Consider the following 15,396-nt stretch of genomic DNA (forward strand, 5'->3'; position numbering starts at 1 on the left):
TTCCTACTTTATTCCCACATTATTCTTTTCCCACCGAATTACAATTTCTTTCCCCCCTAATTCCTTACTTCCAACCAAACGCCCTATAAATGGTTACTATTTTTTATATTTTATTATCAACACCGCTTAAACAAGCTTGAATAAACCTAAAAGCAAAACAATCAAACCTCAAACAGAATCATCAGATCTCAATCAGAGCCTAGCTTCAGCCCAACTGTAGCAGCAAAATTCTCTGAGGCCAAGAAACATCACACATCATGCTTCTTAGCCAATTTATGTATGTCAAGTAGATGAGTATTTTTAGATTAGGTTATAATTCTAATCAAGAAAACATCATACACCATGCTGCTTAGCAGTGTTGTAATTTACACATTATCATGAAACAATCGAGAAATAATCTAACCTCCAACATACAAAACTGCAAGTCCTCATAGAGGCTAGGAGAAGAATCACAACACGGGTGAAAATCATAGGCTGCTCCACATATGCAAGGTGTACTTTCACCTACTTGCAGCTCTCATGTCATTCAGATTTCCATGTCCATCTCAGATTATGCTGGGAGGAAGTTCTCTGTCCCAAAGTGCTGCTCTCCTTGCACCTTTTTGACAATGCTAACACTATAGAACTGCCGATTGCTTAAGCAAAATGTTTTCTGAAAAGAATACTCTTCCAAAAGAGAGTTAAAGATATTCACCTTTACCGACTAATGTAGTCAGGCTTTACACATGCAAGGAGTTAAGGGGTTCTCCCAGATGTCATAGTTCGGGAATGTTTCTTCAGGTAAACCAGTCCTTGTCTGGTGGGTAATGACAACGTCATCCTTGAAGGAAGCCCAGCCCATGTATGGATCTCCTAAGGATTTGGACATGAGACCCTTGTCCGGTTTTATAGATTTCTGGCGGTGACCCATGTACCTTCTATACCCAATTATCAATTTAGCAAAGTTTCCTCCATGTGTCATTACAAAAACATCAGATTTCAAACAAACAAGGAAGTCAAGGGCCGCCAAACTTGTTACATGCTTCCTGAACTCATCCAATTCCTCCTTTCTTGCCAATTCCTCCTTTGTAACCTGTTAAATACAATTCATCATGATAACAACTGAAGAATTTAAATGGAAATGTTATCTACACTACTATTCAAGTAGTGATGGGTGAACATTGCGCATAGTTTCACAGTTTCACTGTCACAAAATGAATGATTAGAACTTTGTCAAAATAAAAAATGTCTATAGTATTCAAGATAAGTAATGATCAGTGAACTTTGTCAAAATCAATTATTGAGCAACAACATTGGCTTTTATAAGAAACTTCCTAGAGAATCAGTAGATAATTTAAAGATTCCAAGGTCAAATCATCTCTTATTGGCACCACAATTTAGTGATTAACCAATAGTGATACTTGACAATATGATTCAAAATACAAAACCAAAAAGGGCTGTAATTAGCATCACTCCATACACAAGCTTCATATATCGCTTGTAGTGCAAAAGGGCATGAAAGAGCCTCATAAATTTAACTACAAGATTGAAGAACTTACAAGATTAGGGAACATGTTCCTAAGTGGTGCCATCCGGTTCTGTCCACCATAGACCTGCCCAGAAGCAACATATATTTGAGTTTCTTTAGGATAACCCATTGCCCTAAGCAATACTGCCACTTCAGCAGGCTCAAGAGGGCACCGGCCTTCCTTCCGCTTCTGCAGGGCCAATGCCCACAAATGTGAACCATCCTATACGTGCAAAATCCAGAAACAAAAAGCTCTGTCAGGAATTCAGATCAGCTCGGATCTTATGAAAGAACATTGATTGTAATCTTTATAACCTTGAACCGCCGTGGCCATTCTTTCTTTCTGTATGCAGCCATTAGAGTCTTTTCCAACCTGGTCCCCACAAAATCGCAGAAAGACAATCCCACCATCCCCTTCTCAAACCTTAAATGAAGGGCCCTGTTTAAGGTACAACTTTTACTTATCCTTTATTGAATAAAAAAGATAAAGATAGAACATTAAAAAATTGTTAAGAATGCCTTCTCTGAAGATATAGCTTACATGAAGGGATTTGAGCTACCAGTACGGTTTCTCATCCTTGAGACTAGTAGATCTGCCATTTGTTCGATCTCTGGAAGAAATTTTAAAGCATGATAGTTCACCCTGCACCTCAACCTGTTTACCTCAGAAGGAACGTTATCATACCTGAACAACATAGAGAAATATTATTCATATTGAACTCTCTCCATGGGTACTAGTTAGGCCAACAAAAGAAATAAATCTATTTGGAAACTTACTTACCCAAGCCGATCAACAAATGGTTTCAAGGCCATTATCTTCTTCTCCTTGATTCGTGGCAAAACGTTATCTATATAAAACTCTGCTGAAGCATACTTTGGAATGTTCTTGACCGTTCGTCTGGAGAGCATGGTAAATAAGAGTACTAGAAAAGTATGTGCCAAATGCAAGTACAAAACAAACTAATGATAATAGAAAAGATAAACCCAAAGAATACAATTGTTCTAGAACTATAGCCTAATGTCTGCTTCATTTGCTAAATAAGAGAATGTTTCAAGTGATCACTAATAATATAAAGAATCTTCAAATTTCAATGTTTACCCCCCACCCTTAATGCTAATATACTGAAAGGAATGTTTTGAAATGAAGATTGATAAGAAGTGAATTTAAGGAGCTCTCAGTGCTAAACAGGTTATTTCTGTTAAAAATTGTCAACTATCCAACAACTGCTAACATGTATTGATGTATATGTAAGACATTAAATGGCAACACCTAACCTTATGCTTGTGAAAAGCTCTGATTTGTCAGTAAACCATTCAGGTATATCACGGACAATTCGAACATCATCCTTCAAATAGTCTATAAAATGATCAACATCAAATATGTCTTCAAATTTCCTGCACACATTTTTAGCTCATCAGAAAGACTATTAATCTTCACTATAAAGCAAAACATAGATAAAAAAATAAAATTTGAAGTCAACTTAATTGAGAGCCTTAGTCCTAGTCTAGTTGGAGTCCATTACATAAATTCCACGTTTCTAATTAATTGCTAAACCTGCCATAAGCCATTAAACTTAGTAAATGCATCTTGATAACTTTGAACTAAGAAGGTTTCAGTTTACCACTTCCTCTTTATCTTCATTCCCCTATTACTACTATTTATGGTTGGCCTAAGTTAAGTATGTCCAGCCTCTCCCAATTTTTCCTCAACTGGCACAAAAAGTGCCTTATTCTGGTGACAGCATTTTCTAATGTGGTACTTTGTTTTATCCATACACAGCTAAACAACGGCCTTTAGGAATTTTGATTTCATACTCAACACTCATTACCACAAAGTATTATTATCCAAATAAATATTCACAAAAATTAGTGTTTAAACTTTACTGGGACTTTAAGATATCATATAAAATTCCACTCATACTACTCCACCTCATCCAACTAGCTTACTAGCCTTAAACTTATGATTTATATAATCACCTAACTTGCTTATTTACAAAGAGTGGAACCAAGGTATTATAGACAAAGGCAAAGATAGGAAGTAGAGAAAAATAAGAGTATGCAACATGTACTATATTTCCATTACTGGCAAAAGTGACAACCTTTAATGCAATTAAATCATTCTAACATAACTGGAACATATTGCATAGTCAAGTGTCACTCACGTTTGGTCTTTCCATATTTGATCTTGTTTTAACACGGGTAAAATAAGAGTGGCATTCATTATTTTGGCCACTGCAACAGCATTGCAGATCTACACACAAGAGCATGACAGGTTAGAGGATTGGTTGATGACACAAAAACTAGTCACGTCTGACAATACACTTGTAAGATAAGACAATGTCTGGAAGGAAAAAACATACAGCAATTCTTTGCTGGTTTAGACCACCCTCAGCATGAATAAATATGTATCCATTTGTTTCATTCATAGGTGGAAGATCTGCAAACCATCAGGAAGAATTGCTGTTACTATATAATTCACTACTTCTGGGTATAGTATAAAGCAAATCAGGGCATATGAACAGATCAATGGATTTATTGTCATATACTTCTTTTTATCCTCTCCTTTTTCCACTGCATTATATGAAAAGATGTTGAACTTACCTATCAACTAAGACCTTTGCCGATAAGGCTGATTAATTAGACTAAGGGGATTACAAAAAGTTAACAGCCTGATCCATTCACTTGCAATATAGAAAGTAGAAAGTACTATTAGAACACAAATGGCACCTGAAATTATACCCTTTCGCCTTTCAGCACAAGCCTTCCATGAGGTCGTGGCAGAATAAGGATTCTCCCAGAGTGAAGGAGGCTCTTTAACCTAACAACACTGGAGATTTTAAATATAGGAACATAAGAAGAAAAATAATACAGTAATATGAATGGGATAGCAATGTCAATGATGGTGTATAAAGAAGTTACCCGTGGACAATGAAGAGTTATGCCCTCCTTGATGCATAAATATGGTGCATTCTACAGACAAAAGAACATAACAAGTAATATAGTAAGATGATCTTAGAACTTCTATGGAATTTATATGCTATAATATGGGAATTTGGATGCCAATGTCATGCTACCTTCAAATATTCTTATTTAGAAAAACTAGTAAGACAAACAATATAAAGAAGTATAAAAGAAAGCCTAAGTTGCACCAAAATAAAGTAAATTAAAGCCTAACCACTATAATCCACTGCACCAAGGTTTATCATCAAGAACCCTCATCAGGTGAATGATGATTAAATTGTAACAGTTCACACAGAAGCCCAAACCTAGGGGGTAATCAAATCCAGGGTACTTAAATGTACAGATTGGTATATGATCCTAGGTGCATAAGGCAGCTTCCAATCATTGCAACCTAGAAATTCATTTTTTTTTTTAAATATCTCTGGAGTTATCTTAAAGGAAGGTAGAGTTCAAAAGTTAGATGGTCAGAAGATAATAACCATCCTCACGTTCACCTAGTCTTCAAATTACTCATTTTTTCAGTTTTAGGGATGCAAATAAATTCAATTAAAAGATACATCAGTTCTCTTCACTATGCCCTAAAAAAAAAGAAAAGGAGGGACAGGGAAAGTGGGGTCAAAGTTGAACTCAACTGAGCCTCACCAAGGCAGCTGCAATAATCCACTAAACCACTGTGATTGGAGCAGATCTGAGTACTATGTCAAATTACTCACTTTTCTTCAGTCGTATAGGAAACAGCCCAAGCCCCAAAGTACCAACTTTAAACACCAATGTAATCAGCAGTAACTAAAATAAACTCCCTTAAAAGCATTCCTCAAAATATTCACGAAAACAGTACAAAAATACCAAAACATGACTGTAGAAAGCCTAGCACCGTACTTGACAACTCTGTCAACTCAATTACAAATGTCAATGCAAAAACAAAGCAGCACCTAGCATTTAAACAAAACACTACGCCCAAGTTACTTCAAAAGAGGCAACAAATTTCCATAAGATCACACACAAAATCATCAACGATATGCAGCCGAACAATAGAATGTTATCATAACGATCTCACTCTGATCTCTAATTAGTCCATTAATCCCAATGCTTTAGAAGTGACAATCATTTCAGAGGCTGTAACATCTTAGTAACTAATCGCATAGCAATTAACTTATCTATTTCCAAGGAGGATGGCTTACCAATCTGTTGAAAATTGAAAAGGCCGAAATCATTACAGCGATGACGATAACGGCGCCGAAGAGAAAGAAGATCTTGGAATTGTGAAGGTGAGACCTGTCGGCGAACAAGAAGGGGAACATCGACCGCAGATTGGTGGATAACAGGGAGCGGATGCGATCTCGCGGATGACGGCCACGGTAGTTGTCTCCGTCGGCGTTGGGACTTCCCGGCAACGAGGGAGAGAAACCGACGTCGTCACGCTTCCTCGGAGACTGCGACGCTCGGGTACCCATGGAGCTGGAGTGGCGGAGTTCCGCCATAGCTCGCTTCGGACTGAAAGCCATCTTGAATTCTTCGGTAAACCCCCACTGCCTCTCTCTCTCTGTACTGCTACTTTGCTCACTGGGCGATGTCCATGTGACTTGACTTCAGATCGAGTTCCAGTGGCAGCGATTTTGAGCTTTTAATCTTTTATTACCAAATTACCAAATAAATAAATACCCAGTAAATATAACATAATTGTTGTAATATGCTTGCGTGAACGTCACCCAATATAGAAAGAGGTCTTGTTTGGCAATCAGCGGTCAGAGTTAGCGAATTGTATTAGTGGTTAGAAAATAGCGGATTATATTAACGGATTTGACCAACAGTTTGTAAGAAGATTTTTGATAAAATTAACTGTTTAGATTAGCGGTTAACATGTAAAATGATCAAAAGGGTATAATAATAATAATAATAATAATAATAATAGTAATAATAATAATAATAATAATAATAATAATAGCGGAAAAATGCGGAAGCGAATAATCTAAAATTGAGAATTATAAAAGATAAATAATATAAATAAGGAAAATATATCTAATGACAAATGAATTAATAAAAATGGGAATATATATAATCTAATCTAATCTAATCTAATCTAATCTAATATAACTCTATAATAAAGCAAGAACTTCTTGCAATTTTCATTTTCCCGCTCATTCAATGTCGTTTTATGTACATAGACTAGTATTGCACCCGTGCGATGCACGGGATGAAAATTAAACTATATTGTAATTAAATATTGAATTGATAATACACATCTTAAGAAAATAAATAAATATTTAATGTGTAGTATGAAATACAAAATGTTTCAAAACAATACTAAAGTATACCAAAAGCATAACATGCACCTCGAAAACATGAGTAATGAAAACTATTAATGGTTGGTATATCTTTAAAAGATGTAGAACTACAAACTAAATACAACAAACAAAGTATGCCTTCATTAGCTTACTTTTGCCATTATAACACTATTTTTTTTAAAACAACATTACAAAATAGGCAAACTAAGATTATTACTATTTTTTGTACCAAAGCAGAGCAACATTGCTAATAAAACCACACCTACCACAACAATAGCAGTAAGCATCTTGGACCAACTTTCCTTTTCAACTTGAGTGGCACCACTCATTGACATTTTAACTCTCGACCACTCTATTTGCACAAATGACATATCATCTCTTAGTCGTTGACAAATAGAACTCAAGTCTCTTAGTACATTTAGTGTTGCCTCATAATCAATATTGCCCGAGATTTCTTGAACTTGAGCATTCTTCATAATATCATCAATAAATACCAAAAATCCACAATCATTTTCCTGTGATATTAAAATACTCATATAAATTAACCACATACCCAAATGATTTTTATATAAAGATTTGTAATCTAACCTTCCACAGTTGACAACCAAAGAATTTCCGTCCACTATCACGACCGACGCATAACGGAGATTTCAACCCACATTTGCAATACAAAGCGGGCTCATATTGCAAATTGAAATTACGCATAGTAACTTTGGATGAAGATGCAGAAAATGATCTAGAATTTAACGAAGACATTATTGTAGAATTCACCGACACCCTTTCCTAATGGAGAGAATGATCACAAATCCGTATCTCTTTTCGTAATTTTTGCTGAACTTTATAAACAAAATTACTACAGTTAGATATTCAATTGAAATTTTTAAAATATATAAAAATAAAAAATTAAATGAAATAAATACATAAGTCCCAAATTATGTAAGTATATAAAAAAAATGAATAATTCATATTAGTGTAGTAAGTTATATTACTGACCCCACGCGCACACACACACACATATGTATATATAATGCCATATTTACATTTTGTTTTTAATATCCACGTAATTATTGAAATACATCCATTCTAAATATGTATTTCACAATTTAATGAATACGCAAATAAAGAAAAAACTACAATAATAATATAACAAACAGTTATAAAATTTATTGAAATGAAACATTATAATATTCTTATGAGATTAAAATAAAACAAAAATTATATACACACAGAATTTAAAAAATCAATCAAGATTAATGTGCTAAAAAATTCAATAAAATGGTTCAAATTTTATACTCCAAATTATATAAATATCCACAATTAAACAAATTAAAAAGTTAATATATATAAATTTCTATTTAAAACTATATCAGGTATAAAAAAATTATTTTGTATAACTGGGCCAACCTATCTGAATATATATTATTAGATAGATATATTATACCCAAAACACTGGCCCAACAGATCAGCCAAAACCCGACCCAAACATAGCCCACCATATAAAACCCCCCAAACCCGAGTCACTCCAGCACTACCGCCCCATTTCCTCGCCGTCTCTCTCGTTGCTCTGCCCTAAGCCTACCTCCGTCGACGAAGAAGGAAACCAGGCAAAAATACCAACTCGAAACTACAATCCGACTTCCATACTACCAAAATCACTTTAAAAATCATTCATTTCACCATTCCAAAACCATTAAAGAATTTACTCACACTGTTCTACACAAATCTGATTCGATTTGCAGATACACTTTCGAACACTATGGAGGCAAGAATCTACAATACATGGTAATTTATTTCTAATTTCTTTCAGTTATCTATATATTTTTATCTAATTAAATAAAAATCCTAACTAATTTCATTAGTTATTTATATATTTTTACCCACTGTTCTACCCAAATCTCGGTCGATTTGCAGATATCATGTTCGAACACTATGGAAGGAAGATTATACAATACACTATATTTTTTTCTCTATTTTATGTCATTTATGTATATATATTTTTTCTAATTGACCGCAAATCCTAACCAATTTATACCCATGCAAATCAATTTCGAATCTGAAAAACGAAAATAAATATGATTTGAGCTCTAAAAAATATAAGTTTTTCTCTAACTGTAAAAAATTAATTCTCACTTAAATATTCCAGTATTTTTCTTCATATTTTCTTAGTTGTACTTAAATTATGTCATTTTGAAATATGTGTTCTTCTAATTAACCACAAACCCTAACTATTTTGTTCGCATGTCAGATCTAAACTCATCTGGATAGCATCGAGCACCAAATTGTAGAGAATTTCGCAGTTCAATAGTAAAATAAAAACAAAGATAAGTCCTATAATTTCTCTTATTAATAATTTATGACTAAAAAAATTAGCCTGTATTCAAATTTTTCTGAAATTATAAAAATTGATTGCTAGTAATCCATACCTTTTTGTTTAAATCCTCATGGAATTGTGTAACTTCCTCATATCTCTTTAATGTGCTGCTTAGTATCTACATTTGAAGACTGAAAGCGAAATTGATGAATGATTTTGTAACACAAGTGAATGAAGCCAATTTATAGAAAAGAAAGACCATTGATATTCGTAATAGAATGATTAGTGATAGTTAGATTTGTAGTAAAAAGCAACGGCTAGTTTCTTGGAAATACAATTCCTCTGAAAATTTTATCTGTTGTACTCAATAGGTTACATTATACTCATTACCTATATTTCCTTGGGAATAAAACTCCTTCCCAGATTTTTTTTTTCTAGCTAGCTAACAATATGTACATGTATCCATTCACTTAGATGCATCTATTTGTATATGTTTATGTATTCATATATATATATATATATATATATATATATATATATATATATATATATATATATATATATATATATACACTGTTAGCTTTTTCCAAACTGATTTACAGTGTTAGTTTTTAATTTCATAATTTTACTTCATTGATAACATTGATCAAAGCCTATTTTTTTGAGCAAATGAGCCTAAAAATTATATAATCCCTAACATTGGCTGTTAGGATTATGGATGTTGACAGTTCAGATGGTTGGTATTAAATTTTTTTTTTACATAAATTATTGAGTTTGAATGTATAACACATGTACTAAGCTTGGTTAAATAAATAGTATCAAAGGTTCAACAGATACTTTTAATACAACACTAAGTTAGAATTTCATCACTCCAGCTTAGATCTGTAACTCATGTTTATTAGTGTACTAAAAAACTAACTTAGAACCTTTTGTCAAACCTGGAATACTCCATGTCATCACTCCAGCTTAGATCTGGAACCTCTTGTCACATTCTTACTGAAATCTGTTGACTAATTGAGTAAGCATACTCAATGGATTGTCACCCAAAAGATTAGAACAGTGCTGTGAAAGCACTTCTTAATCAGTAGAAACACTAAGTACTGTGAAGGGAGACTGCATACTTTGGAGTTGCTCTTTCCCAACAGTTGCTCTGAAACATGTTCATTTGGTTTGTGGACTACCATGTGATTTTTTCTGTATATATCTTATTCCCAATGATGTAGTATTGACATTGAAGAATTTCCTACTACAATACTGCACATGCCATCATTGTTATTATTTTTTTACAGCAAAAATACAAAACACTCATTTTTTCTTTTGTTTACAGAATGTAGTTTTGCTGTACATCCACTCCATTCAGATGTATGAATCTAGACTAACATTACCAATTTTTATCACCTTTACAGGAATCTGGCCAAGCAGGACGAATGACAATTGAAACCCACTCATACCAAATGGAAAAGCTGAAAGTTAAAGAAGAACACATGTATTAGGAAGCAAATGCCAGGTAAAAATTTATCCAGATCTCTATTGATAACAGAAACATGAACATAGTCTGATAGTTGATAAATCATAAAACATTAGGGAAATATTAGAAATAGGAAAATCATTGTCCAAATACATTTAAAGCCACACACAGATTCACTTCAGTTTTCCTTATCAACACAAACAATCTTAGATTTTTTGCAACCGAAACCAATTGGAAAATCATTAGAAAACCGCCTCTTCACAGGTGTTGCTTCAAAAGATGCATCGCTATGCTGAACATCCTCTTTAACAATCCCATCCAGCCCAATACAACCACCATCATTATACCCAAACAAATCCTATAAGAATCAAAGAAAAAAAAAGTAGCAGTTGAAGTCCCAAAAAGAGAACAGTAAGTGAGAGTAGTAGATATAAATACCTCTGTAGGTGGGTTGTCTTCTACCTGGGAATCAAAACCTGGTGAAAGCATAGTCAAAGGACTATGATTCCTCTTCACAGGTGCTGCTTCAAAAGATGCATCGCAATGCTGAACATCCTCTTTAAAAATCCCATCCAGCCCAATACAACCATCATCATTACACCCAAACAAATCCTATAAGAATCAAAGAAAAAAAAGTAGCAGTTAAAGTCCCAAAAAGAGAACAGTAAGTGAGAGTAGTAGATATAAATACCTCTGTAGGTGGGTTGTCTTCTACCTGGGAATCAAAACCCGGTGAAAGCATAGTCAAAGGACTATGATTAACTAAAGCATGACAATATTGTGTAAGCACTTCCTCCACCTTACTTATACTCAACACATCACTAAGTTGTCTAGGCACAAAACAACCTACACCAAGTCTTAAAGCAAGATCTATAGACGTTTGAGGTGTATGCTCAGTAACAACACTATTAAAGAAGAACATCAGTAAAAATAACAAACAACAATAGGAAACACAACAAATATAAAGAGAGATATACCTTCTCCAATAAGAAACAAACTTCTTTGAGCAATGATGTGAAAGACATGTCTTACACCAGAGAAATTGAATACTCAAACTTTCATAAGATTCATAGCTGCTAACAATCTCATTATGTTTTCCTTGATTCACCAGGTAACTACGAACCAGCCTTACACACATAGCCTTGTTTGTTTGCCCTTGACGAATTTCAGAACCAAGCATGAACTGCCCAACCATGGTGAAAAAGAAGAGAACAATGTAGATGAAGAGATGCAAGATAATGCGAATACTGAAGGAGGACTACAGCCACTGCCTATTTATATAGGGCAAATGTAAATTAGATTAGATGTAAATTAAAAAACTCATGATTTCATTTTCACACATGGGCCGAGAAACATTTGGAAAACACAACTATACACAATAACCTAAGTGTTTTTACTCACTATTAATTGCAATATTTAAAACCAAGAGAAGAAACATTGGGAATTGATTCAAAACTTGGAAACCAAGTTTAAACTGACATGTTTCTTTTAATCTTTTGATCACAAATTTGGAAACCAAAAAATACACAACTATACACAATAACCTAAGTGTTTTTACTCACTATTAATTGCAATATATAAAACCAAGAGAAGAAACATTGGAAATTGATTCAAAACTTGGAAACCAAGTTTAAACTTGCATGTTTCTTTTATTATTTTGATCAGGATTTTGGAAACCAAAAAAAAAATGGAAAGTCTAAAATACCCCCTTCAACTGAGCGGGAAAAAGAGAGCCAAATCTCCTGGCTATATTGGTATAAAGATTACTAATCTGATTTAATTGCCTATTCACACGATTTTACACCCATTGATAAAGTTTAACATAGGTAATTATGTAATTAGTCGACTAATTTATTGCTTTCCAACTTACGAGTATTAAAGATAGCCAGTACACAATATTCAAACTATCTGGGAACTCGAAAAGGTAAAAATGAAATTGAATTTACAATTTAGATTTAAATTTAAAGTAACAACATTAAATGAGAACTTGCAATTCCAATAATGTGGTTGCTCTTGAAAATTGTTCAAGAGCAGCCATGTAATCTATACTTTAAACTTATAAAAGGCTGCCCATCAGAGACCATATTCGAAGCTGCATCTCCATTTGTTTTCATCAATACATTTCATCTTCATCACCTGCAAAGTATCCTAAAATGCATTCCATGTTTGTGCCTGTAAAAGAGATTCACCCTGTACACAAGTTAAGAGCTATAAGAGTACGTGTTGTGAGGGTGTATGAAGTGTCTGAAACAAGGGGAGGGGAGACATACCAGCAAGAGTCATGAGTGTTTGCTTCATAATGATCAGGTAATGCTATCTTTCCTTATATTGTTGTTTCAGACATGTTCACAAGTATCTATCTTTCCTTATACAGGTTGTTTCAGTCATGGCATAAAAAGTATTTATCTTATTAAAGTTGTTGTTTGGAGAATTACCTGATTAAAGTTGTTGTTTCATTCTGGAATTTCATAACAAATATGTAAACAATATACAGACCTGTTCAAAACCTAAGCAAAGTGTATAATTAAAATCTGAGCAAAGTCTTTAAAGTCTGATTAAAGTCTTTATTTCATTAAAGTTTTTGTTTCGAAAATTACCTGATTCATCTGAGATTTTTTCTGGAAATGCTCTTCCAATGAACAACTCTTTAAAGTCTTCTTTTTACACAGAATCATGTTGGCATGGATATACTTCATTCTGCAAAACATAATCATATAAGGATGAGGAGTTATTATCCACCTACTGTGCCAAATTGATAATCAAGACAAAGATCTCATTTCGCATATGATTGAAGAGGATGAGAACAATAGTGAACATTCTCAGGTGAAATTTTAATACTTTTAGTTCAAAAATACATATACATATGCACATCAAAGAACTTAGGTAAAACTTACATTTATTCCCTAATGTGCAGGAAACATCTAAAGGAGAAGAGGTCAATAGTCCTGCTATTACACAACTCTCACAAACCCGAGGGAATGATAAAACTGATTCACCTACTGTGAAAAGATCACTGATGGATGAATTTTCTTCATCAAAAGGGATCAAAAAGTCTAAGGGACCATCATAAAGAAGGAAAAATTGAACTGAAATATTGCTTAGAGACTTTTGAAAAATATTTTAACACTTTGAATTGTGCTAACTTTTTACATTTTTTGATCCACTCAAACACTAATGTTGTGTTCCTTTGAAACTCTGAAGACAATTTATCTGGCTTGATTTTATTATTATGTGATCCTATTTTATATTCTGTTTTTGTTATCTTATTTTAGATGTGTTGTTACTATTTTCTATGTTTTTTTTTTGTGTGTTTAACAATGCTTTCAGGATGTTTACTTCAATGGTGTTTAGGACAAGTTTCAGTAGTACAATGAGAGCCACCTGAAACTGGAATGGATTGAAGACAAACATTTAGAATTATAGGACTTAGAATGTATCTTGATATGTATAGACAATGAGAAGGTTTTAAAAAATTTTGTTTGTCCAAAAAAAAGGTAACCTAAGTTAAGTGAATTGTATTTGTAATTCACTGAAAATATAACTAAAACTCATAAGGCACTCAATTTTGAGATATAAATCAGCAGTTGAGTAGAATCGGCTAGCAGAAACGAGTTAGGGTTAGGTTTAGAATAATGAAATTTGCGAGTTTAGGTAAGAAATTTGGGTATTTTGTAAGCATAAATGGAATTACTATAGTCTAGGGTTGGATTTGAGAGCTTCGAACAAAGAGTTCGAAGCTAGGGTTTACAACGCGATATAGAGGAGAAAAAGCTTAACCACGCTCGATAAACGACTCTTGAGCCAGATACAAACAAGGATAGCCATCGGAAACCATGGATTACACCTTTGACCGGAAAAATTTGCGAGAAGCGAGAAGAAGGTTACAGACCAAGAGAGAGGCGAAGGGTCGGGTAGGGTTGGTGAATGATGCTGCTGAATTGGGTTTTTATACCCCATAGATTTGGGTCAGGTCTATTATATTGGGTTGGTTTATGGTATTGGGTCATATCATTTGGGCTTGAATATCATGTATAGTGGGTCTATTATTGGCCTAATGTATATTATTTAATTGTTGGCCTGATTTTTATTACTTAATTGTTGGTTTTTTTTTTTTTACTTACAAATTTAGGATGTAGAATGGTGTAATTAGTTATGTTATGTGTACTATATTTTTTAATTTAATAAACATACATTATTTTATATTATATATAACATAATGTACATTACCATTATGCAAGACAAAAATGTGTGCATATTAATAGTGTATTTTTTTTATAACATTAATAATTTTAGTTATATATATTGTGTAGTTATATCAGAATGTTGTTAAGTCCTTATATGTAACAAAAATTTTAAATTATTTTATATGTTACAGTTGGTTTGAACCACGTGTAAATAAACTTTATTGTTAATTAGTTTGATATTTGATTATTTTTCCTATTAGTTTGCAATTGTTGACCTGAATATTTGTATCTCAGAGAATGTAGAAAATTCATCATCAACAAATAGTGATTCTCAAAGCATAGACCGGTCTACTACAAGTATTCGTAGAAGATTTTCAATTGGAGGGTGTTCTATTGAAAATAGCACACCAATGAGTAACATCACTAATGGTAAAACTCTTACCTAATTGCGATATAGATTTATGTGTGTTTGAATATCCATATATAATGAATTATTGGAAATTTTTGTCAAATTAATTTGTTGTATCTCACTTTACTAATATATCTTTAATGTAAATTGTGGTCTATGTGTAATAAAGGTACTTGCAGTATACACTTAAGGTGGTCGTAGCATAACACCAAAAATAGGGTCAAACAATTCGAAGCATTTTATTTTAGGAGAGTTACAAGAATCAATATCA

At 33.2% G+C, this 15,396-nt stretch overlaps 1 protein-coding gene across 5 annotated transcripts; it reads right to left on the bottom strand.

Annotated features, from left to right (window-relative positions):
- Positions 1–168: 168 nt before the first annotated feature.
- LOC109171539 (uncharacterized protein At1g04910-like) lies at positions 169–6,124 on the bottom strand. Of its 5 annotated transcripts, none has more exons than XM_019320575.1 (12): positions 5,650–6,124; positions 4,427–4,477; positions 4,235–4,325; positions 3,868–3,944; positions 3,670–3,758; positions 2,783–2,902; positions 2,289–2,405; positions 2,049–2,192; positions 1,823–1,946; positions 1,539–1,730; positions 695–1,072; positions 169–598 (listed from the first exon to the last, which is right to left on the bottom strand). In XM_019320575.1, exons 1-11 carry the CDS (start codon positions 5,971–5,973, stop codon positions 713–715), a joined length of 1,689 nt encoding a protein of 562 aa, XP_019176120.1. In that variant the 5' UTR covers positions 5,974–6,124; the 3' UTR covers positions 169–598; positions 695–712. The 5 variants fall into 5 exon arrangements, with proteins under 5 accessions (XP_019176120.1, XP_019176119.1, XP_019176118.1 ...); XM_019320574.1 differs by having other exon boundaries at positions 169–617; XM_019320573.1 differs by having other exon boundaries at positions 169–625.
- Positions 6,125–15,396: the final 9,272 nt, after the last annotated feature.

Source organism: Ipomoea nil, unplaced genomic scaffold (assembly GCF_001879475.1).
Source record: "Ipomoea nil cultivar Tokyo-kokei standard unplaced genomic scaffold, Asagao_1.1 scaffold0319, whole genome shotgun sequence".
In the NCBI taxonomy this organism is placed as follows: domain Eukaryota; kingdom Viridiplantae; phylum Streptophyta; class Magnoliopsida; order Solanales; family Convolvulaceae; genus Ipomoea; species Ipomoea nil.

Excerpts from the sequence above, each read along its gene's own strand:
- LOC109171539 (XM_019320575.1), bottom strand. The coding sequence starts at position 5,973 with ATGGCTTTCAGTCCGAAGCGAGCTATGGCGGAACTCCGCCACTCCAGC. Across the intron at positions 3,945-4,234 it reads GCGAAAGGGTATAATTTCAG|ATCTTCCACCTATGAATGAA; the intron begins GTGCCATTTGTG and ends GATGGTTTGCAG. Across the intron at positions 3,759-3,867 it reads TAAACCAGCAAAGAATTGCT|ATCTGCAATGCTGTTGCAGT; the intron begins GTATGTTTTTTC and ends TCTTGTGTGTAG.